The sequence below is a fragment of the Gracilinanus agilis genome, chromosome 5, assembly GCF_016433145.1.
Source record: "Gracilinanus agilis isolate LMUSP501 chromosome 5, AgileGrace, whole genome shotgun sequence".
Lineage (NCBI taxonomy): Eukaryota > Metazoa > Chordata > Mammalia > Didelphimorphia > Didelphidae > Gracilinanus > Gracilinanus agilis.
The window spans coordinates 54,649,540-54,675,956 of NC_058134.1; the positions used below are offsets into that span (position 1 = coordinate 54,649,540).

At 36.5% G+C, this 26,417-nt stretch overlaps 1 protein-coding gene across 7 annotated transcripts in view; it reads right to left on the bottom strand.

Moving 5' to 3' along the window:
- Positions 1–26,417, bottom strand: part of RUNDC3B (RUN domain containing 3B) — a 121,418-nt gene that overhangs the window by 70,246 nt on the left and 24,755 nt on the right. For 4 of the 7 annotated variants that reach the window (XM_044679510.1, XM_044679513.1, XM_044679511.1 and 1 more), the window contains exon 3: positions 1,815–1,948. In XM_044679510.1, coding sequence (XP_044535445.1) covers positions 1,815–1,948 — 134 coding nt within the window. Of the gene's footprint in view, positions 1–1,814; positions 1,949–9,059; positions 9,111–26,417 lie in introns of all 7 variants that reach the window. The other 3 variants (XM_044679512.1, XM_044679508.1, XM_044679507.1) reach the window with 1 other exon arrangement.

Genomic DNA, 26,417 nt, shown 5'->3' on the forward strand with positions numbered 1-26,417 from the left:
AGAGAGAGAGAGAGAGAGAGAGAGAGAGAGAGAGAGAGAGAGAGAGAGAGAGAGAGTGTGAAGATCAGGAAGAATCTATGATTAAGTCTCTCTATCTTCCACAGACTGCCAAAATTACATTCCTAAAACAAAGATCTGACCATATCACTCCCTTGCTCAATAAACTCCAACTTACCCTCTAGAATCAAGTTAGAAACTTCTGTTTGATTTCCAAAATCCTTCCCAGAATTATTTTACCTTAGTCTTCTTCATCCAGTGTACAGTCCATCTAAGCTACCTTTTTGCTATTTTTCACACATGAGATTTTATCTTTAGACTCTGGGCTTTTTCCAATACTAGAATGTACTCGCACCATCTCCACCTCTTAGAATATCTAATTTCCTTCAAAGCTCATTTTAGATGTCATCTTCTAAATGAGACATTGCCTGTTTTCCCAAATACCAGGATCTCCCTCCAAAAATGCTACATATTTATTTTCAACATCCTTATCCAAGGATGAGCTGTCTCTCCTGCTATGCTATAAGTTCTTTGAGGGCAACAAGTTAACAAACATCTATCAAGTGCTCATTATGTGCCAGGTGCTGTGTTAAGTGCCAGGGGAACAAGGACAGGACTATTTCATTTGTATCTTTGAATCCCCAACAGTTAGCCCAATGCCTAGTAGTTGTCAGTGCTTAGTAATATTGATTGATTGACTAAGAAAATCTGATGTCATACACATTGCTAAGAACAGGGATGCCCTTCTGAATGGTTCAGTTTAAAAAGACTCCTAGCAATTCAATATAGTAAACACTTATTAAGCAATTACCATGTGCAAAGCACTGTGCTGGATGCTAAGGATACAAAGACAATCTGTACCCTTCAGGACTTTACATGCCACTAAGTCCAACAGTTGAAAACTACTGACATAAGAACATTTAATTGTTTGGTCAATCATTGTGGGATTGAAACAGTCTCTAAGAGAATATTAAATTCCTCTAATCTTTATTTATAACTCCAGTCTGCAAAAGGAAATTAAAAACACAAATATTAACTTCATAGAAAAGCATATTCCACATGATCAATTTTTAATGAACAAAATGAAAAATTCTATCTCTAATTACATCCTACAGCTACATTTAAGTATTAAATGATTTAATAGCTATTTTAGAATATTTTAAATCGGGACAAAATTAGTTAATTTAAATAATTAACTAATTATTTAAATTAACTAATTATTTATAATAATAAATAAAAAATTATTAAGAAAAATGAAATTCAAAATGGTTTTAGGAAAAAACCTTTTTTTCTAAAGTCTCTTCAATAAGTTTACTTTTTGGTATTATTATAGGTCATTAATATATGATTTAATCAGAGTAATAGTATGAGTCTGAGTTCCTATGAAACAAAGAATAAATTTTAAAGTATTGCTTTAATATGAATTGAATTAAATTATCCCAAGACAATGGAGTTTCTGTGGGACATTATATAGATTTATTTTTCCTGTCTCATTGTGGCAGGCTTCACACCTTCCTTCTATTTATAAAGCAATTTTGTTAAGCAAAGCATTATGGCAGAACAGAGAGGGAAACATCCTTAAGCAACACCACCAACAAAAAAATCAGAACTCAGGGAAAAAATGTGTTAACAGAAGCCCAATTTGTATTGCGCTAATTGCTTTAAATTAGTGCCACTCTAAAACAGAAGCAAATTACAGTGTTTCTTCCCTAGAATCAGAATTACTGAATGTTCAGGCTATCCAGACTACATATTACTGTAGCTTATACACTGTATATACACATATAGACTTATGCTTGGCCTATTTTCTTCCTTACCTTGGCTCTTGAAGAACTGACATTTTCCATATTCTCAATGCTGCAGATACAGTTCTGGGAAACCTTTCGGCAGGCCACTCTGATATAGTCCCAGAAGCTACGAGGGCTTTCATAGCCAAACCAGGTTACTTGACCTTCAGGAAACAAATTACAATATGGGGAGGGGGGAGGGAAAGGTCAAATAAAAACTAGATTGGAAAGTTTAAAATGCCAGAATACCTAAATTCCATAAGTTGATAAATAACGAGCTGGAAGAGCAGTTGTGTGAGAGTCGATCAGGAGACCTGGTTTTGCCAATGACCTTGGGCAAGTCATTAAAATTTTCTGTGCCTCAGTTTCCTCATTTCAAAATGAGGAATTGGGTTAGATTTTCTTCAATGTCTACTCAAACTCTAAAATTCCGATTTTAAACAGTTTCCTTAATAGATTATTTACTGATACCTTAGACACGGTATCATTATGGCTCCGGTTGTGCTCTAACTAGCTATTTCTCAGCTTTAGTTTATGCAGATATAAAATGAAGATTAAAAACCAATCAGTTGCCTCATGTAAATAATTCTATATTAAAAAGCATTGTAATTTGTTTTGAAAAAAACATCCTCTAGTTCCTTTACTTTCTTCAATTAAGCCCCCTTCCTCTTCAGTTCTCTTAATTGCCTCACTTCTACCACTTCTTTACTCTCTTCTACTCAGTAACCTATGAAAGTTTTCACCTAAGATGATCACTTTGGGGATGTGATTGTAGGTTTTGAGAAGGCTATCATTATTTAAAAACAACCACTCATATGTCAGTACCTGCTTAAGATCCATGAGGTGTTGTCTTCTCAGTAATTTTATTAGGTGAGTAGTACAAATATTAACCCCATTTTATAGATGAGAAATCTGAGGCTCAAAGGAGGCTATGTTAACTTGCTTCAATGTCACATAATGAGCAAAAATATTAGCCAAGTCTCCAAGCCCACCATATTCACTTGTGGGTAGTTCTTTGTGAATTGTTTAACCATCTGCTTATGTTAGATGAAGGGAGGCAAGGTGATATGGAAACTACTGTCAGCATGAGTAGGTAGTATCGTTTGTTCTCAAATTGTGGCATTAGAATCACCTGAGTCCCTGTTCCTTTTGTTTCTATGGCACTGCTTGGCTCCATGCAGAACGGGAAGAGAACTATTGGCTTTCATATTTCCAAGTTTTAGCCTTTTTCAGTTTCTAGTTTTATTTCTTCCTCTCAACCCTTATGTCGCTCCCCAAAGGTGCTGGTGGCCTCCAGCTGTCAGCCATCAGTGATTTGAAAATGATCTTAGTACCAGCAACAGACCAGTTTACCTACTGTTCATGGACAAATGAAAATTTCTGAAGTTGCAGATGGGGAAATTTGCCTGCACTGTATAGGTCAACTTACATTGTGAAGAAAGGTAAAAATATAGGTTTTAATAATAGAGAAACTAGAAAATTTTCCAAATTACTTAATTCTGTAGCAAGGGGTATTAAGATGTTTTAATTAACCAAAACGCTTTGTTTTTGCAGTAGCCAAAAGAAAACAGAAAACATGAAAGTTTCTACGAACACCTTGTTTGATACTTGTGTGAAGTTATGTTTCTCCAAAAGATTTAGTCCAGTCCCTAGAAGTGTCCATATGTAGGTACAAGTCAATTACATTTTTCTCTTTCTCTTGGAGAAAAGAATCTACTCTTACTGAAATACTTTGGAAGGCTTTGTCCTTTAAGATAGTTTCCTTATTAATTTGTTGTAATAGTAATATAAATATTATAATCTAGTCATTCATATTATTTGGTCGTACTGTATAAGTATAGGTTTTTATTTTGAGTATAGGCACATTTTTTAACAGAGAGACGGGGATATGGAACAAGTTTTGTCCTATTATTTCTGTGGGAATACAGGAAAACTTTTAGGAATAGTACTTAAGCCTTTCTTTCTACACTTTGACCAATCACATCTAATTCCAGCTCCTATTGTTTCTCATGGTACTATCCTGGGCTGTGTAATTTCTTATAACTTCATAGCTTCTTATGCAAAGTATAGCTATGAAAACAACTCTTTTCCTTCATGAGGTAGCATCTGTGGGCTGGGAATGTTATAGAAAAAGAAGAAATCTGAGAAAGGACAAACCAGCATTCCCCAATGCCCACCAAGAAACCAACTAGATGGGTAGATATAGCAGAAGTAGAACCAAGTAGACAAATAAAATGAAACCATTGGGAGCATGCACAAATGAGGCCCATTTCCATGATATGAATCAACTCTCTGAAAAGCTAAAGGCATAGTAAAGGAGAAATCAGAGGACTAGGTCGATCATACACCAAATTAACAAGCAGTTCATTTGTAACAGGGAGACCACAGAAACCCAATAAAGGTATGAAGGCATGTCTGACTTCTTACAATCTGCTTAATAATTATTTTATGGGGCCTTCATCACAGCCATTATACAAACTATTATTGTTATTTGAATAGGAAGAAGATAAACTCACTGAGGCTAAAATGACCAGATCTACCTGAGCCTAAGCGAGAACCCATAACAGAGCCAAGAATGGAGCGTGAGCTGCTCCCCTATCTCAACTTTCTGTTTATTGACTTTGATCCTAAAAAATGGCAGTATATTCCTTCCAAACAATGAACTGGAAAGATAGACACATTAATGGTTTGAGCAGTCAGTATCAATATGGCTTCCAAGGTCCTAGAATAAAACAAGCTACCTTCAAAATATTTTCATTCATTTATCAAAGTATATATGAACCTTAGAATTATAGTTAAATGTAATATCCTTTTAACATCTAATACAAATGCTATATTTAAAGAAAAAGTTAAAATGTTAAATGAGAGTTTACATTTAATTATTTGGGATATTACTATTTCTCAGAATCCCTTTTGTATATAATATGTTGCTTATTAAGCAAAAAACTATATTCAGCTTTTAATTTATAAATCTTTATTAAGCAAGAAGTTTAAATATAAAGTCTAATGTCTAATCATCCCTTCAAAAATATTAAGTAACTAATCAATCAATTCATTAAAGAAAGATAATTGCTAAGATATTAATGGGGGGTGGAGAATCCAACAAAATAAAATAGGTGTGTTGTAGGATTACAACTTTCAAGTTGGGAAAATTCTAGTTAGAACTTTAGGGAAGTTCTAATTAACTCTAACAGGAGATGTTGCTGAAATCTTTTAGATGTCAATAAATGGCTTCAGAGATCTTTCTTTCAAGGAGCTTCCCTTTGATGAACAATGACCAGGTAGATAGATGACCTCTTTTTTTTCAACTGATGCACTCTCCCTGACTGTTTTATTTTTTGGAAAGAACATAGTGCCCCATATCTTCGTGAGGAAATAAAAATAACTGCCTTATTTCTACCACCCCCAACTCTAGCCCATTTTAGAGAATAAATTCTCCAACCATGTAAATTCTCACAACTCCTATTAATTGTGTGACACTAAGTGTCCTTTAATATCTTTGATTAGTAGGTTTCTTTATATATTATGTCTGACCAGGCTGATGCTGTCTTAGAATAGTAACTTCCAAAGTACAGGGGAAAGTCTTCTGATGTGGCTCTGTACCTCCAAGGTACTGCAGAATACTCTCACTAGATAATTTTTATTTTTATTACATGTGTGTGTATATATAGATGCATATATATACATACATATATGTGTGTGCATGTATTCAAACCAGATCCCTTATCCTTCCCTTTGTAGTAGAGCTTAACATTCACATCACAGAAAAAATCATTCTGACAAATTTAAATTCTGTTGCTATGCATTTTAATGCAATATTTGGTTTTAAAGCTGTAACATTTAAAGCAGGTTTCTCTTCGTAAATGGGCAAAACTGGGGAAATAAAGCTGTTGTCCCTTTAAAAGGCCAAAGTTATTCTGATGACGTATTCTGAAGATCAGTGAGCTTTTAAAATTCCGAGGTAGTCACCTATGCAGAAATTCCTTTGTCTGATTGTTTGAATCCTTTCGAGGATACAGTTTTCAACTTCATTTCCACCCTTTGTTTGAGAGTAAGAGTCTGTCCTCCATCACTACAAAATTTGCCTCCAGATAACTTAACCAAAGCTAATTTGGTGTTTCAAATCACTTTTAATTGAATAAATTAACATTTTTATGAGGGGAAATGGAATTTTTTTCATTTTTATTCCCATCACGCTTGTTTATAGTTTATATTCACTTAGTAACCAAGCTTTGCAGATAAAACTACAACTGGAAACTAATTCCTTTAAGATAGAAAGACCTACATCATAATACTCAGAGAAGAAAGGCAAATGAGTTTCCTTTTATCCTAAGGTCATATCTATTCAACACAGCAGACACTGATAGGTCTAAATTATTCAGAATTGATTCATACTAGCTCATTAGGGTAATATTTCTATGTCCTTGATATTCATAGGGCTATGTAAGCTGACTATGAGAAACTGGACCAACCAAATGGCTGGGTCACATTCAACGGCAATCTATTATTCACAGCCTTAATCAAAAAAATATTAGTTATGAAGATATAAAACTGTAGGCTTCGGTATACTGGGAGGCTACTACAAAAGAACTAAAACTAACAGGAATTAAGAAATTTGAAAAGTTAATGACTCTTGAACCAAGTCAATTCAATTTCTATGTCTTTGTCCATAGGGTTTGCAAAACTAGCAGGAAGACCAATTGGTTAACTTTATCAGATAAACCTCAGAAAATGCCATTTGTTATTTATAAAGCATAAATGAAAAGAATGCCTGATTGCAACTTTCCTCAGCTACACCAACACTTTTGAATATTATGGTTTTCCTCGTACTGCCGAGAATATATAAATGATACATATTGCCTTTTACTTGCTATAGACCCCCCTCGAAAACTAACAGAAAGCATCCAGGATTCCTTTCATATTTGGCTTAACAAAATCTGTGTGCTTCTAAATTTTAAACATTCCCAAAAGACCTGAATGAACTAAGTAAAGAGCTTGCCTTCTCCCAATGATTTAAATAGCATATAAGGCAAATTTGGAAGCTAATAGCTAACTTGCTTTTAAGGTTTAAAAAAGGGCATAAAAATAGTAAATTTGATTGAAGTGGATTGTTTGTTTGTTTATTTGAAACCTTACCTTCTATCTTAGAATCAATACTAAGTATAGATTCCAGAGTAGAAAAGTGGTAAGAGCTTGGGGTTAAGGGACTTACCCAGGATCACATGGCTAGGAAGTGCCTCAGATTGGATTTGAACTCATGAATTCCTGTCTCTAAACTTGGCTCTCTATCCACTGAGCCACCAAGCTGCTCTGGATAATTTCTTTTTTAAGTTTATCCAGGCTATCAAAATATCAAAAGTGTTTCTGGCTTCTTAAAAAAAAAAAAAAAAGATTAAATAGTAACCTCTAATGACAAATTCTCCTGTGACTTCCTCTATCGCTACTCTCTCCTTAACCAACCTGACGAATTTGAAATCTAGTAGTTAAGGGAAGGTGTTAGCTTATATGTGATTTTATCGGAATCTGCAGTCCCCTGATTAGGATTCAGGAGATTCAGATTCTATTGCATGATCTGTCTTTCCTTCTAAGACAGGCATTTCTCTACTCTGCATCTTATTAACTCTATCTACAAAATACAAAAATCACCTTTCACAAATGACTTGAGAAGGTTTATTATGATGTTGTTCACAAACACAAAAGAATAACTGGCAAATGTTCTGATTAGTGCTATATAGTCATCCCTATAAGGCTATGAAGGCTTCCCCTGCCCCAGTATTTTGAATGCCAAAGCAAAGTAACATTATCAATAACTTCTGTTTTCTTTACAGAGACTCCCTGTGAACTACAGAGCTAATTAAATCTGACTCCATAAACTTGCTTCATTTGCCACTTGTGTATCCTTAACGACCTAGACTTGGCATCTCCTCCCTTTTTACCTCTGGACCTTCTCATCCTTAGCTTCCTTCAAGGTTCATTTCCTATTGGGAAGACTTCCAAAGGCTCTCTGTCCTCAAGTCACCTTTTAATTGCTTATACTTTTGGATTCTGGATCCCTCAGTAAAATGGAAACTCTTTTGTGGTCAGAGGATGCTTTTCATTTTTCTTTCTGAATAACCTCAATGAATTTGCACATTTTTGTCAGGAATTCTCCTCATCCAGGCAAATCAGTAACTTGTCTCTAATATAGTTTTAGAGAAATGTCTGGAGTACCGAGAGGTCGTGTGACTTGCTTATGGCCACCCAACTAGTATATGTCAGAGGAAGGACCTGAACTCAAGCCTCCCTTACTCCACGGCCATCCTTCTGTTCAGTATACTTCTTTGCCTCTGCCCTTGCATACTTAATCGATGTGTATTAAATTAAACTAAACTATAGCATAAAGTTCTTTGACAGGAGGCACAATCCTTTTTTGGGGAAAGAGAGTAGCTTCTCCCACCACAGTGGTTAGCACAGTATTTAGCATATTGATACATTCATTAAATGCTTACAGGTTGAGAAGTTGTCAACAGAAGGGTCATGTGAAGGTGATATAAGTATAGGCTTTTTCATAGGTTAGATTCCCTTCAGAGGGCCGTTACTACTTTAAATGTTGGTGAGGACTATACCAATTTGGGAATATCACTGATCTATAGCTATAGATTATGGTGATTCTAAGGAATATGATCTCTGCAAGAGTTCAAGACTAGCCAAACACAACATCACTGATTTTGGGGTTATTGATTTGTTCTGAGTTATCTTGGGAAATTGACTTGACTTCTCTGAGCATTCATTTCTTTAGAGTATAGACACAAATGTCTGTTAAGCACCTACAAAATTGGGCTACTAACCTATTTAACAAATAATAAATTTAGTTAAATTATTATATGTAAATATGGTATATGTTACATATAAATATGTTATATAAAATAAACTCAATAAATAATAAAATAGCAGAAAGAACTCAGGATATGGAAATTGCTTTATATGTGATTAAGAAAATAATTATACATTTTAATTGGGCACCATAACACCTAGCAACGATATAGGGCTGCAATGTGGGAAAGAATGTAGTAAGAAGAATTAATGGCTGATTATATTGTGTGGGTTTACAATGTGACTTAAATTTTTTTATTAACAGAACATTTTTTATACCCATTAGGGTAGAAAAAAATGGAAGCTTTGCAAACCCATGCATTGTACTAAAAAAAGTCACTTAACTGATACAGCCCTCCCCAGTAAGTCAATTCCATGCTCCCGCGCAGCTCAGTGGCGGGAGATATCACCAGCATAGAGTACCTTGAAGAGTTATTTGGAGGTGAGCCAGCCATCTGCAACTTTGTGAAATCTCTTTGAAAAACAAAATGAAAACAACAACAAAAGAAAACACAAGAAACACACAAATTTAAGAAACCTGCAACCAGTTTAAAATTCCAAATTGAGTAACCTAAAGAGGATGGTTATACATAATCTGTTTTAAAGCAATAAATATCACTTTTACCTAATAACCTCCCTCCCACAATGTATGTATGCATGCAGCAATTTAATTACAGAAATAAGCTTGAACTATAGCAAATATGAGCTTCAGCCTCTTCTAGTTAGAACAGCATGCCTAAAGACCATAAAGATGAACATGCTGCAATATCTTTCATTTTGATACAATTGTCTATCTTTTTTCAATTTAATAAGTTAATATGAGTTGAACTAAAAATGGTTAGAAGCTACCTGTAGCTTGAGGCTTTATACCTGAGAGCTCAGCTTGCTGATCATGAAGATGGTTCCCAGTCAAAACAGGAAAAGAAACCATGTTGTTCATATTTATGTGGGGCAGACTGACATCAATATTATAAAAGAGGTTGTTAATTTTAAGAGGCTGTAAATTTGTGGATTTTAAAGTTCAGAGACAGATGAGTTCTAGTGTGGATTTATCTCCCTTTCTGTTTGCTAAGCTATTTGAGTTCCCTAGACTAAAGGTAAGGATATCCCAGAAATCTAAAGATGTATACCACCTTGAGCTGCTATCAAGCAAATCACTAATATCCCTTCATGGCAGGAACAGAGTAAATCTTTAATTTTAGAAGTTAAATTTATAATATGCAAAAATAAACTTCCTTCTCTTGAGAGATCTCATCACAGCAACTAAGTGTACACCTTTTTCAGAGAAGCATTTACTCATCTAGCATATCACTATTGCATGTTAGAAACATAAAGAAGATTATGGTTCTATTTGTGACATTTGGGGCATACATCTTCCATATTTTTTTCCTTCTTCCATTTGTACAAGGAGGAGTATATATGTCAATGCATGTAACCTCGAAAGGAGATAGCCAAAGAAGTAAAAAAAAATAAGCTAAACAAAGTAGTTGATGATTTAGTTTACTAGTTGTTATAATCATCAACCATTTATTGAAAATATTAAAAGAAAAACAGCCTAGATATTATACCAGCCTCTCCTGCCCTCCCAAAGTAGAAATGCTAAGTAGAATGCTTTTTCTTGAAAATATTGAAAATATTTGTGATGTGGATACCGATGACACAATTCCCCAAATTCTTCTTCAGTTTTTTGAATCATCAAAGAAAAATATCATTTCTATAGAACTTTTGCTTCTTTTTTAAAAAGTTAAGTAAAAATTGGGTGGGATAGGAGAAATTGGAAAAAGGTCTCAAACCCATTCACTACATTAGAGTTGAATATATGCTATGGCTTTACCAATTGGTGGCTGAGCAGTAAAAAAATAATTAAGACAAAACGGCATATTCATGAAGGACAACTCTGCATACGTGCCTCCTTTGAAAGAGAATAATTTGGTAACCTTAACTATAGATGTTGGAACACAAATGTACTGGGTGAGTGAAAGGCTAGAATTCCTAGCAACTAATGACTTTTAGTGAAGGCAAAATATTTGACTCAATAAATACAGAGTAAAAACCATCTTAATGTATGAATGTATTAACTGCCCTTTCCTAGTCTAGATGCTAATCCTTGTTACACTTTTTACTGCCCATTCATTTCAAGGATTATAGCTTTTAGAACTGAAAGGGATCTTAAAAATCCATGGAGTCCAACTCCTTCATTTTACAGAGGAGGAAACTGAGGGAGCAAGAAGTTAATTGACTTGCCCAGAGTCACTCTGGGCAACACAGCTAGTGTTTGCCACTGCTTCAATAATCCATCCCCATCACTATGATTAACTTGGCTGGAGAAATCTGTGACATAATGAAGATGGATAATATTGAACTAATTGAGAACAATGGGCTCCAGGTTACCTGTCATGTACATTGTGTTCTCTTTATGTAATCTAACTGAATTTGAGATACTTCTGAGCAAACTAAATTGCTGCAGTGGCTCCTGAATGCATTAGAGAAGCTTACACTGAAAAGAACTCCAGTGGACAACTGTTATAAAGTAGAAGATACTTTTGTAATAGAAACACAACTGATAAGGTAGGAAGGATTCCATTTGATTTTCATACTATGCCTTTTTTTAGATTTAAAAAGGGAGAAAAAAACCACAGGAAACAAATAGAGCATATTTGATCCCCTCTCTAATGGTGTCTCTTTAAAGTTCCTCTGCAACAATTCAGTCTAACTCACATTTTGACAACTTATTTTGGAAGTAGAAGAGAAACAACTACTGGTTAAAGGCAAACAGAATTACCTTCTTGTGAACGAAGGCAGCAATCCTGCTAGCTCCGAGACATGTTTACATTCTCATCTCTAAAGGTCATTTTTAAAAATTACCAGAAGCCTTGAAATTAAAAATATGCCGTGAAATAGGGTTATTTTAGTCTATAACAAATTTGCCTTTCAAATTTTCACATGCAAATTAGGCATGAGAGAGAAAAAAAATTATTCAAACATTTATCACCTTCCTACTGGGTATATTAGGTCACAAAGGGCCTTATGAAGTCTTTTCACAGAGGAAGAAATAAAGAGGAGAATCCTAGATGTAGTGTTAAAAGAACCTTAGAAGTCAGAGAGTCCAACTCTCTCATTTTACAGATGAACATGGAACACAGTGAGGCAGAGTGACATAAGCAGCAAAGTCAGCATTTGAATTCAGGTCCTATGACTCAGTTTTTAAAGTTTACAATTGCATGCACAATGTTTTCTTGTTTGTTGATTTAAAACAGGATAATTGTCACCACATGAAACACTTCTTTTAAGAGGAAATAAAGAGCTTTTTATCTATTTGCAAATAATCCATGGGGAATTCCATATTCTCAACTACTTCGAAAACTTGGAAAAAGAACATTGTTATATTTTAAATAATATTTTATTTTTTCCTCGATTAAATGAAAAAACAAAACGATTTTAACCTTCATTTTTTATTCAAATCTCAGCATTCTGCCCTCCCTCCCCTCTCTTCTCCCTGAGATGTGAAGCAATCTGATAGACATTTTACATATGTAATAGTGTAAAATGTCTTCCATATTAGTCATTTTATGAAAAAGAACTTGAATAAACAAAAGAAAAATGAAGAAATAAAATGAAATATGGGATGTCAGTCTACATTCTGACTCAAGAGAAGAGTTATTTTATTTTTCATTTTAAAAGTTATTTGTTTTTATTTATTTATATTTGCTTTACCAATTATGTGTAATAATAAATTTCCACACAAGATTTTCTAAGTTATATGATCAAACTTTTCTCCCTTCCTCCCTTCCCTTTCCCTTCCCCTTCCGGATACTGGCAGGCGATTCAATCTGGAGAACACTGTTATTTTAAAAGATATAGACAATGAAAAAGTTGTATATGCAGATATGTTTACATATATTACATATATAGTGCCCTAAATTCATGAAAACTATATATATGTATGTATGTACCTAAAACCCACACAATTCAATTCTTGATCACCATGAGATTATATTGGGCAAATTTTATATTTTTCTGAATAATAAATAATAATAATAAAAGCTAGCATTTAGATGTTTTAAGGTTTGCCTAGCACTTTACATATGTTATCCCATCTTTATTTTCATAGCAGCTTAGGAGGTAGTAGATAAGGAAACAAAGGAACAGGGAGGGAAATTAGTTTAGAATCACAGAATTAGCAAGTGTCTAAAACTAGATTTGAATTCAGGTCTTCTTGTCTCCAAGTCTAGCCCACCATATGCTGAATCACTTAACAGAGTCAAACAGAATATATTTTAATTTATAAAAGTTCTGGTAAATTAGTTTATGATAATTCAGTCTTTCTTCATGGGAAATCTGCTCCCTGTAATGATCTGACATTTATTACTCATGTGATCCCCAGACCTCAGTTTCCTCATCTGGAAAATGAGAAAGCTTCAAAGTCTAGATCTTTGAGATTTTGAGCCTATCTACAAAGAGTTTTTTTAGACAGAAATATGGAGATCAAATTACCAGAGAGAGATACAAAGTGGAGGTATTGATGTCCTAAAAAATAAGCTAAGGGGGCAGCTGGGTAGCTCAGTGGAGTGAGAGTCAGGCCTAGAGACAGGAGGTCCTAGGTTCAAATCCGGCCTCAGCCACTTCCCAGCTGTGTGACCCTGGGCAAGTCACTTGACCCCCATTGCCCACCCTTACCACTCTTCCATCTATGAGACAATACACCGAAGTACAAGGGTTTAAAAAAAAATAAGCTAAGTGTAGCCTTTTGCTTATGTCACACATGAACGTTTTATTGATTCAATTGACTCACAAATTCAACTACAAATTTGACTCACATTAAACCAACAAAAAAAAAACTAAAGAAAATAATGTATCCCATTATAGAAAATAAATATAGAATGCCATTTTAGACCTAATCAGCCTTTACACTGAATTGCCTTATACTAAAAAAGTTGGGAAAAAAACTCACTGGGACTCACTGGAAATACCCTATTATTTTCCTGGCAGGAACACAAAGGTCTCGGGACAAAGACAAATAAGCAGAGAACCAAAACTGACATCAGAGCCCGGCTGCATTCTTCCTGCCTTGAAATAAGAATTGGAGCACCTGGGAGAGATACCAGGTGATTTATATGGGATCTTATACAAGTCTTGAAATGTGTTTTTATCAAACTGAGTCCTACACACAAAAATGGGGCATTTAAAATGCTTTTATTCTCATACAGATAGGAAGCATCCTGTGTCTTAGAGGATTTCTCACTTTATGATAATTTCCAAGAAAATATAAATTAGCCTAGGCTGCTACATCTTTTACATGTCAAGCTTTTGCAGTCTTTTCTTTTTTTAGAGTGGATTCCTGGGTGCAGCTGGGTAGCTCAGTGGATTGAGAGCCATGCCTAGAGACGGGAAGTCCTAGGTTCAAATCTGGGCTCAGACACTTCCAGCTATGTGACTCTGGGCAAGTCACTTGACCCCCATTGCCTAGCCCTTACCACTCTTCTGCCTTGGAGCCAATACACAGTATTGATTCTAAGATGGAAGGTAAGGGTTTTTCAAAAAATAAAGTGGATTCCATGAAGGACAATTCTTCAATTTTTCACAGAGTGGGTAAAAATTTGAAAACTGCTTGAGAAACCATTGTATTTACTCTCAAATATTACATTTTGGTCATATAATTAGTTGAAAACAAGTCCTTGAAAAGAAATTGCTTTTTGTTTCATAGCAAAATGGCTATTTTTTCAAAGCACATGTATTCAACAAATGTTTATTTCTCTCAACTTAGAATGCTGGGTCAGCTGAAATTCCAGGGCTACAAGGAAAATTATATTATAAAAATGCACCTAAAACATTAATATTTGGGCCAGCTGGGTAGCTCAGCGGATCAAGAGCCAGGCCTAGAGACAGGAGGTCCTAGGTTCAAATCTGACCTCAGACACTTCCTAGCTGTGTGACTCTGGGCAAGTCACATAACCCCCATTGCCTAGCCCTTATTGCTCTTTTGCCTATGATCCAATATACAGTATTGAATCTAAGCCAGAAGGTCAAGGTTTAAAAAAAAACACACACACTAATATAGTATGTAAATATCACAAATTTGTATTCCCTCTGCTGAATTATAGCCATGAGTGTAAGAATACTTTATGTAAACTATTTCAACGTGCCATTAAAAAGTAACTACTAAATTTAACCCACCAGAGAGCCCTAATCACATAAAAGGTACCTTTCATCACTTCTGCATAATTCAGAGACATACCTCTGTGGTGAGGTATAGTTTGGCAACCAGGTGTAGATACTGGCACAAGATAGAATTTAAATTGAATTCATAATCTCTGATTTTCTTCCAAGCCCCCACTCAAATCTAACCTCCTATTTTTGCTTATGTCATGATCTAGACCTTTGAAGCTTTCTAGCCCAACTCTCATTTTCCAGATGAAGAAACTGAGGTCTGGGAGAAATAAATGTCAAATCATTACAAGGATCAGGTTTCTCATGAAGAAAAACTGAATAATCATAAACTATGTTACCAGAGAATTGAAAATTGAAGTCTATTCAATTTGACTCTGTTAGGTGATTCAGTATTTCCCCGATGCCCTTCCAACTGCTAATACCTCCCAAACCATTCTTCAATGTAGATGCGTGTATAGATAAGTGTGCATGTGGGCATGGATGTGTGTGGGGGTATGTATATACCCACATCCACATATGAACATAGTCTGTCCAGATAGAATGCAAGCCCCCAGAGGGCAAGAATTGTTATTTTTATTTCAGTATCCCAAGAATGTGCCTAGTACAGTACATGGCACATAGTAGGCATTAACTAAATAAGTTGAGAATGCCCATCAACCTATTAACTTGAATTTTCCAATTTCACTTTCTTAGCTTTTCACTTCTCTCAGGAAGTGGTAATCAGTTATAAAATAATTAAAATGTAGACATAACAGAAAGCTTGAGCCTGAAAATTCCACAAACTACTCTTACGATTCCTTGATAGCTCACATTTATGTAGTGCCTATCATGTACCAGGTACTATGCATGTTATACAAACATTATCTCATTTGACCCTTATAATAACCCTGTGAGGTAGGTACTACTGTTACTACTACTGTTACTACTACTACTACTACTACTACTACTACTACTACTACTACTACTACTACTACTACTACTACTATTACTATTATTGTTAATTTTATTATTGTTATCTATTATTATTATATTATATTATTATCCCCATTTTACAGATAAGGAAACTGAGGCTAAGCTGAGGATTAATGACTTGCTCGTGGTCAATTTATATTTGTCAGAGGCAAGATTTGAAAATTAGCTCTTCCTAAGTCCAAATCAGGCAATCTACTATATACCATGGCCTTAATTTATAATTCACCTCTGTATAGTGAAAAGTTAATCTTAGAGGTACTAGTATGAGTTTTACTTATCTCAGTCTCCTTGCCCCAAGGATTTTAGCAGTGGAAACAGAAAGAAAATTTGAAGCTGCTGCATTGAAAGAAGAAGTTAAAATATTGAAGAAATGTTCTTGTTGTATGCTATGCTATTCAACATCACTAGAAATTGGGTTATATCTTATAAAAGCCTCAAGGGATACACACCAGTTCCTTGTCATTGCCAGTCCAAAAGGCTTTGAGAAGCAGGACATGGGACCATCCTCAGAAATCAGGTCTAAATCTGAACCAAATGAAATTTATTTCATCCACCAAATTTGTACAAAGTACAAATCCTCATTTCTAAGAAGATTCTAGTTCCAGTTCTCTCTTAAAACTGAAGACCAGTCCAAACTTAATGGGGATGCTTTGGACCCGATATGCATCTGTATCCAATCAACACCAGTTGCCTCACATAATTATTCTTTATTGGAGAATCTAAGAGATCTATAATTATAAGAGTAAAAAAATAATAAATAAGGAACTCTTTCTTTAGTTTCCCAAGATGTTATATTCATAAAATTACATAAAGCATGAAAGACCCAAAACAAGAGAATACCTTTATAAGTGTTTCTATCCAGAGATGACAACAAAAGCTACAAAAAGAAATAGATTATGAAACACTAAATGAGACAATTAGTAGATATTTAGAAGGGAAGAGTGAATCCAAAACTCTATTCTAATTATCTAGCTGGTGTGTCCAGAAGAATATCACATAACATTTCTATTTTTGTTTCTATAAAATGTAGGAGGAGTAGACTATGGTCTTCGATCTCTAAAAGTCTCTCTCTAAATCTTGGGGTCCTATGAACTGTCAAGTTAATTGCATAACATTACAGCAGGAAAGGGCAATATTCCTCTATGGTTCCTAAGGAGATTAAGTGTTATTTTCCCCAAAAAATGCACACAGTCATACTTAATATGGGCTACTGCAACATGGCAATGGCCCATTTATGAATTAATGAGTTTGATTGAGTTCATTTTATTGCCAATGGCTGTTGAGTTGATTTAGCTCCATTTACCACAATACATCTCTGTCTAGTTTAATTTGGATGTGGATGTCCAAAGAACGAATTCTGCCCCTTTATACTTTTGACAATGCAACTATTTACTGGAGCTCTTCTGCATTTCCAAATGTCAAACTTGGAAGGCAGACTAAAAACAGGGAGGGTGTTTTTTCACCATGACCTTGTTCATTGTCTAATGGATCCAAATTCCGGTAACTTTCAGAGCCTGTTCCTTATCTTCCTAATCAGGCTTTGCCTCTAGTTGCCGGGGTTCTTGTAGGGGGAGTTGTGTGCACTATGAAAACAATGTAGTTCTCGTTTTTTTGTATGTGTGTGCATGCAGAGAACCAAGGGTTGGACACACTTCTATAAATCTGAAAATAAACACATAGAATTCAAAAGCCAACTGGATGGGTTTATCTTTTACCCATTGTTTCTAACAAAACACAGTGTTTATCTTGTACTTCAAAAGGTGGCCTCATGGGGAGGTACCTTTAGCCTCTAAGCCAGGAAGAACTTTGAGGTCCAAGCCAGAGTTCCTGAGGGCTGCTTGGGTAATGGAAAAGTGTGATTGGTCCAGAGAGAAAGCACTATCATGCCAAATTACATGGGAAATTAAAACTTTGGGAGGTGGGGTTAAAGGGGGATAAATGCAAAATACCTTATAGTATAAGTTCATTGCAAAAGTTCGTTGATACGAACAAGGGCTTTGATTCTTTGGCTGGCATCCAATCTGAAAAGGTCTATTGGTCATAGTGTTTGTTAAGGAACAATCATAAGCTATTGCTTTAGGATGACTCCAAAAAATGACTGGGAGCAGGAAGTTACTTCACAATTCCAAGCTAAAGTAGAGGCAGCATGACTGAGCAAAAAGAGCTTTAGATTTTAAACCTGGGTTCAAATCCTGAATCTGCTGTGAGCACGTTGTTTAGTTTCTTAATTTCTCCTTAAACCAAGTGTGATGATACACCCCTAAATAATTTGCAATAGGGAGGGGATGAGGCTGCTAGATAAAATTTGGTAGATGGATGAAGAGCTTTAAAGGTCAAACAAAGGAGTCTATATTTGATCCCACAGGCAATAGGGAGCCACTGGAACTCATTGAGCACATGTGTGGGGAGTAAGTTAACCTGAACAAAGAGCATAACTTTAGAAAAAAGCACCTTCCATTAAGTTGAGAATGGGTTGGAGTGGTTGGAGACAAAAGGTTGGAAGACTAGTTATATGGTTACAAAAATAGGCCAGGCAAGAGGTGATGAGAGCTAGAGCTAGGGCTAAGGCTGTGTGCATGGGGAGAAGGGGACCTACACAAGAGATGTGATCATAGAAACAAGATTTGACTATGTCAAGAGTCAAGAATGACCCCAAGCTTTCAAGCCTGGGTGAATGAGAGGAAGATGGCGGCCTTGACAATAAAGAGGGGAGTTTAGATGAGGGTAAGTTTGGGAGTGAAGATACTGACTTCTGTTTTGGATACACTGAGTTTGAGATGCCCCTGGGACATTCCCTTTAGAAGCCGGAATGCTATGAGAGTCACGAGAATGGGCAGGGGCCTGACCCACAGGTCTAAGGCCTACTACGTATGATGGATGGAACAGAATAATAAGTATAATTATTTCATCTATTGCTCTTCCTTCAACCCTAATTTCTTCCCACTCTCAGTAAAAGACCCAAATAGTCCTTAGATGTTGTTCAGTCATTTCAGTCACATCCAACTCTTCATGACTTCATTTTGGGGTTTTCTTGGCAAAGATTCTAGAATGGTTTGCCAGTTCCTTCAGTAGCTCATTTGACATATGAGAAAACTGAGATAAACAGGGTTGAATGACTTGCCCAGAATCACCTAGCTAGTGTCTGGGGTCATATTTGAAGTCATGAAGATGAGTTTTCCTGACTCTAGGCCTGCCATTCTGTCCATTGCACCATCTAGTTGCCTCTTAAATCTTAGCACATGCATTTTATTTTCACAACTTAGGAAACAATTTTTTTATTTGGGGGGGTTTAATTTTAAAGGTATAAAGAACCCTGGTAAATAAGAGGTCATCAAACTCACCCTGCCCATGTAAGGAACACAGCAAAGTTCCTTCTGTTCTGTTAATCTGTTCTCAAATCATTACCCAGTATGTAAATATTGCTTTTGAATAACTTTTAATATCATAAGAAGATTAGCATTAGCATTTGAGCTTTAGCAGCATGCAGTATGCCAAGGAGCTAAAAGGATAGAAGTTCTTTGCTCAGATTAATCCTGTTAGGTGTCTCCATTTTATTAAGGTCTCTAGAGTGGATAGAATTGACTAGATTAAATAAAGAGGTGATCTAAATTGTCTCAGGAATCAAATGATTATTTCTCAGTAGTGGTAAGGATCCTGCTAGAGCAGTGGTTTCCAAACTTTTTTGGCCTACCGCCCCCTTTCCAGAAAAAATATTACTTAGCCCCCTGGAAATTATTTTTTTTTAATTTTAGTAGCAATTAATAGGAAAGATCAATGCACCTGTGGCCATCACCACTATCCTGGATTGCTGCAGCACCCACCAGGGAGCGGTAGTGCCCACTTTGGGAATCACTGTGCTGGACTGAGGAAGGAAAATAGGATATCATAGGCTGAGAACTGGAAGGGGTGTCCAAGGCAGTCTAGTCCAACTCCCCTCATTTTATAGATGAAGAAATTGAGGCAACAGAAAATTAAATGATTTGTCCAAAGTCACAAATGGAATGTGTCATGGGCAGAATTTAAACCCAGGACTTCTGATTCCTGAAGCCAGTCTTCTTTCTACTCTTCTAGCCCTCAAAGAAATTTCATTCTAGTGATTTTTTTTAAAAAACCAAAATTTTAATGAACTTTTCTTAAAATAACTCTTTAATTATAAGCCAATCAATTTTTCCTGTTGCCATAATTTCCTTCCAAAATCTATTTTTCCTTTCTAACAATGATATGTGCATGTGCATGTGTGCATGTTAAGTAGTACAGTCAAGCAAACTGAATCTTTTTACCTATAATTTGTGCTGCCCGAAAAATCTGAAGAACCACTTTGAACATTTTTTTAATACTCAGCTATTTTCTTGCAGCAAGTTACCGCATGAACTTATGTTGCAAAAGGATCTCTGTCTGCAAAGACACCAAGGACAAAAGCCTCCAAAGAACCTTACCCATAGAGGGTAATACTGGATTACATAATGGGTTTTCCTTGCTGTGAAAATTTAGAGAAAGGATATCCCAGAGGATATCCTTTGGAGTATAGTAGAAAGAACAACTTGCCTGGGAGTCAGGACAATGGAAATCTAGTTCTAGCTGTGTGACCTTAGAGAAGGTACAAACGTCCATTTGCCTAAATCTGTAAGAGGAAATTTGGACTTCAGAAACAGTCTCAGAGTTGGATGTGACCTCAGAAGCCTTCTAGTGCCCAGTGAACCTGAACTGGAATCTTTTCTTCACCATTCTGACCAGTAGTCATCCAGCCTTTGCTGGAAGAGCTCAGGGGAAAGAGGCATTCACATCCTTTGGAAGCACCTTATTACACTCTGGGATAGCTTAAGTCTGTCTTTGAAACGTCCACTCTTTGCTGCTATATCTGTGATCTGGGGTCAAGAAAAGCAAATCTGACCCCTCTTCCACACAACTGTCATTCAAATATTTGAATCTTCTCAACCCAAGGTCTTCTCCAGAGCAAACAAAAACAAAAATCCAACAACTCAGTTCCTTCAGCTGATCCTTATATGTTAGACCAGGGGTCGGTAACCTTTTTGGCTGTGAGAACCATAAACGCCACATTTTTTAAAATGTAATTTCATGAGAGCCGTACAGTGCTCCCAGTGCGCTCCTGTAACAGCACCTGAAAAAAAAATGTAAAGTCCTGCAGAAAGAGCCATATCTGGCCCTCAAAAGAGCCAGATATGGCTCGAGAGCCATACGTTGCCAACCCTTGTGTTAGACCTACTTTCTCAGACTAGTTATGTCTCCAAGATAATAATACAGTAACTATAATTATAAAATAATAATGATAAGAGTTAGCATATGCATAGCATTTTACAAATATTATCTTACTTAATCCTGACAACAACCTTGGGAGGTAGATGCTATTGTTATCCTCATTTCTTTTTACATTTGATGAAACTGAGGCAAGCAGAGACAATGTGACTTGTCCAAGGTCACATAACTCAGAAAGGTCTTAGGTCAGATTTAAACTCATATCTTCCTGACTCCAAGTCCTTTGCTCTATCCACTGGGACACCCAGAATTATTTTTTATATAATATAAATGGAATACCATATTCAATATTGTCTAAGGAGATCAGTAAGGCCCCCTGCAACACTAGATACCTCTGATTCAATATACATTTATATAAGCAGAAAAAAAAGATACTAAAACCACCAAGTCAGTGGTGTTTGGAAAGGTTGCCAGGGAAGCGAGGCTAGTAGACGAAACCACTACCAGCAGCAGCAGAGTAGCAGAAATAGGAGAGAGTCGGTTAAAACAGCCTTTGTTGTTGTTTTGGGGGGTTTTTTTATGTTTGTTTGTTTGTTTTAAATCCTTACCTTACTATGTATTGATTCCGAGGCAGAAGAGTGGTAAGGGTGGGCAATGGAGGTCAAGTGACTTGCCCAGGGTCACACAGCTAGGAAGTGTCTGAGGTCAGATTTGAACCTAGGATCTCCCATCTCTAGGCCTGGCTCTCAATCCACTGAGCTACCCAGCTACCCCCAACAGCCTTTCTAAATAGAGTCAACTGTCTATTTTTCAGCCTAAACTGAAGGGTATTACAGTGGCAGATCTGAATAAAATAAGAGATCACATCATCAAAATAGAGATAGTAGAAGGATTTCTAGAAAACAGCCCATGATCCAGCTGACCTGCTGAGAAAAGCCAGCTCCCAATATCACTAAGTTGAAGATGGGATGAGCTTGGGCCTGCTTGGCCATCACTAAAATTGTTAGTGATGTTCTCTGAGTTAGAAAGATAGTGTTCCTGCCATAGCCCAAACCACAAGGATGATCCATGACAACCTATACCCAAAGTTAAACCAGGGCCCAAAATAAAATCTAACTACTTACGCTCATATTTTTTATTGATTTTGACCTGTTGAAAATTCATGTTTATAGAACACTTTGGGGGTTTAAAGAATACTTTTCCACAATCACTAGAGGGAGGGAGGTAGTGCAAACATAAACAGCATTTCACAGATGGAGAAGCCAAGACTGACACAAGAAAAGTCATTTGCCCATGGCTATGCAGATGATGATCCCTTCCTCTGTCACACTATTAATTAGTGACAAAACCAGGTTTGAAACTCAAATCTCTTGCCTCTACCTCCAACAATTTTGTCTCTGAACTGTACTGTTTCAAAATAGAATATAATTTTTTGTTCTGAGTTCACAACATAACAAAGAATTTCATATTTAGCCAAGATCATGAGGTTTTCTAAAGACAAGATTTTTTAGATCTCTTTTGTGTTGGGCACTGTACCAAGCAATAGTGATCCAAAGAATGTCAAAAAATAGTCCCTGCCCTCAAGAGCTTTCAGTTTAGAGGGAAGACAATATTCAAATGAGTTTGACAAGCACAGACAAATTGTGATAATCAAAAGAGAATCTTCTCCTATTCTCTACTTTCCTACCATTCACACACCCCTCAAACCTTTATAGGCTATCTTCTGTCCTCACCGCTCTAATGAAATAACTGTTCTCAGAGTCACCATAGACTTCCCTAAGACTATATTTAAAGATTATTTTCCTATCGTCTTCATTCTTCTTGACCTCTTTGTAGCAGAATGATTCCTTGATTACTCTCCCTTCTCTCTCCAGTGGGGTACAGAAAAGATCAATGGACTTGGATTCAGCAGAGACCTGGGTTTGAATCCCTTTATCATTGACTAACTACTTGATCCTGGGCAAATCACTTCACATTTCTAAGCTTCAGTTTGCTTATCTGGAAGACAGGGATAGTGATACTTGCTTTACATCTCAGGAAAAGTATGAGGCAATGCTTTGTAAACCTCTAAACACGACAAAATGTGAGCTATTTTGATGTCATGATAGTGTACTGTCTTCGTACTTCTCTGACTAGTCTTGTTCTATCTCTTGATCTCCTTTTTGCCATTTAATATGAATGTTTTTCCGAGATCCTATCCTTGGTCCTCTTCTCTTTTCTGGCCTTGTGCAATCTGTAATAGAGCCTTCTGAGTTTATATGGGATGGGATGGATCGGTCACAGTGGAACACACTGTACCCTGACCCCAACATCATGATGTCATTGGTCCTCTGAGTACAAAGAACAAACAACAATACCCTCTCCCTCTTTGATCTCATCACAATCATGCTTTCGATGATCATTTCTATATAGATTACTCTTTTTCTCTCTCTCTCCAGCCCCAATCTCTCTTCCCAGAAGCCAACATGTCCACATGTCCAATAGCCACTAAATATTTCCACCACTAGACCTTCAAATTCAATATGTGTAAAAGTGAATTCATCATTCCCATCCTCTTCTCCCCTTAAGTTTGTTGCTCTCCTCCAACCCTATTTCTCCAAATGGCAACTCTCCCAGTCTTGGAGCCTCATGGCCTTGGAGGTATCTTTGATGTTTCTCTTTCCCTCAACCTATATATGTACTTAACTATGAAGTCTTATCATTTCCACCTCCACAGTCTCAAGTCAGGTCACACACCTATTACCATCACCCTGATTAAGGTCTCCCTCTCTTTCCGTCTAGATTACTATAATAGCTTCCTGACTAGGATCCCTACTTCCAGACTATCTCTTCTTCAATCCAGCTTCTACACTGCTACCTGGGTAACCATTTGAAAAGCAAAAAAGGGGCCCTCCATTATATACTTCCAATCTACCAACCTACCTGTTCAGACTTCTTATTCTATATTCCAGCTCATGGAAACTATTACCCAACCCGCATCTTCATTCTTACCCTCTCTGGTTTCCATGCATTTGTTCATGTGATCTCCTATACTTAGAATGGATTCTCTTAACATTTCTTTCTACTGAAGTCTCTCCTATCCTTCCAGGTCCAACTCACAAACCATAACCTTCTTGAAACTTTTCCCAACTATCCCCTCCCCAACTCCAGGAAAAGTGGTCTCCTCTTCTCAGATGTCTTGTAACTTCTTGCTTGGAGTTCTTCTTTTCACTGATCTCACAGTCCCCTATATATACAGATGCATGTGTGCATTTATCTTCTTCCCATACCCATGAGACTAATATCCTTGCTAGCAAAGCTTAGGTCCCATACATCTTTGTATTTTTAGGAACTGGCCCAATACCTAGTTCATAATAGATGGTGGTAACAACAACAACAACAACAATAATAAAGTGTTGAACCAATTAATTGAATTGTGTTCAAAATAAGAATAAGTTCACTCCAAGTAAAGCCGATGAACTCTCCTATGAATAAAGGATGTAGATTCAGGGCATGTGCTTTAGGAAATGTATGTTGGTAGATGAGATCGCTTTTCATTTAAGCGTATAATGATGTCAACAAAGAATATGACAAAGTCTCTCTAGATCTCTTTGTGGACAAATCATTCCACCAGTAAGTTAATTAGTATCTATTAATGGCTTACTTTGTGTCAGGCATTGTACAAAGAAAGGCAAAAATACACATTCTAAAGATGAGACAGAGAAATATGAATGAAACAGTATCATTAGGTGGAGTCAGAGTTGAATAACTGTCCTCCAAAAAATAATGAATAAATGTCAGCCAAGAACTCTCTGTCCTCGATCTTGTATATTTTTGTCTATGATTTGAATGACGACCCAGAAGACCTGCTTATCAAATCTGTAGTTGACATCAAGAGGAAGGAGGCATAACAATTAATATAATGGATTAGATTTAGGATTTTTAAAAATGTCAACGGGCCAAAATGATAACTATGCCTCCCTCCCTGCCCATCAGTTGCACAAGATACATTCCTCTCTAAGCTCTATTCCTAAGTTTGTAGACTTTCCCTAGAAAGTCTCCTCATCCTCACTACTGGACTTCTCACATTGAAATTCTACTCTGCCTTTATGTCCTTTTCCTCTTACTAGCTGATTCTTCACAGAACTACCCTTTTAAGAAAACCCCCAAATCCAACCATGTTTTCATTCATCTCTAGGACTTTCTCTCCCATGCGACCACAGAAAGCTCCTCATCATCCCCATCCCAAACCACTCTTCATTTTCCTTTCATAGTTTTCTTTCACCTCTATTAGAATGTAATTTCCTTGAGGGCAGAGTTAGTCTTTCTGCTTCTATTTTTATTCCCAGAACTTAGCACAATGTCTGGCACATAGTAAACACATCATAAATGTTTGTTGACGACCATTTCTTTTTTGGGTTCCTAATAAATTTCAAAATCCTGTGCCCAGAATCAAAATATTAATTTTATAGGATCCTGAACACAGATGCTCATGCAAAAAAAGGCCCAGTTATAGTTGTCTCTGAACTCAATGTGATCCAAAAAGGCCAATCCAGCCTGTGGCTACTCTAACTGAAGTGCTGAGTCCAGGTCACAGGATCTGGATGCTCACTTGTCAGGGATACAGTAGATTAGTGATGGGCTGCTAGGGGACATCATAGTGCACAGAGTGCTGGCTCTAGAATCAAAAATACCAAGAAATGCTGGGTCTAGATTCATGCTTAGACACTTAGTGATTATATGATCCTAGACAAGTCACTCTTTTTTTTAAACCTTTACCTTCTGTCTTAGGATCAATACTAAGTATCATATCCAAGGCAGAAGAGCAAAAAGGGCTGGGCAATTGGGGTTAAGTAACTTGACCAGGGTCACACAGCTAGGAAGTAGCTAAGGTCAGATTTGAACACCCATCTCCAGACCTGGCTCTCTATCCACTGAGACACCTAGCCTCCCCTAGACAAGTCCCTCTTCACCTCTCAGTCTGTTTCTGTAAAATAAGGATGGTTGGACTCAGGTGCCTCTAAGATTTCCTTCCAGTTCTAAATCTATGATCCTATTATTCTGAGGAGCCTTCCAATTCTGAGATTCTAGACTGATTTCTCTGAAATGAATAAAAGTCTAACACTATACATATAACCTCTCTCTTATCCAGTGCTAACACATCTGTAATGGACCTTGGCCTCGACATGGGCATTAGTCCTATATTTGGAATATCGAATCCATCTCTTGGTGGCACATTTTAAAGGCAATGGTAAAACTGAAGAAGGTGACTTGAATAACAGTGAGTTTGGTACATGATCTAGGATATAGGTGATACTGTGGACATTTACCCCAAAAGAGAGAAGACTTGGTGAAGATGTTATAACAGTCTTAACTATCTGAAGAGGTATTATCCAGAAGGTAGGTTGAACTTATTTTGTTTGGCCTTAAGAGGGACTATGACAAAGA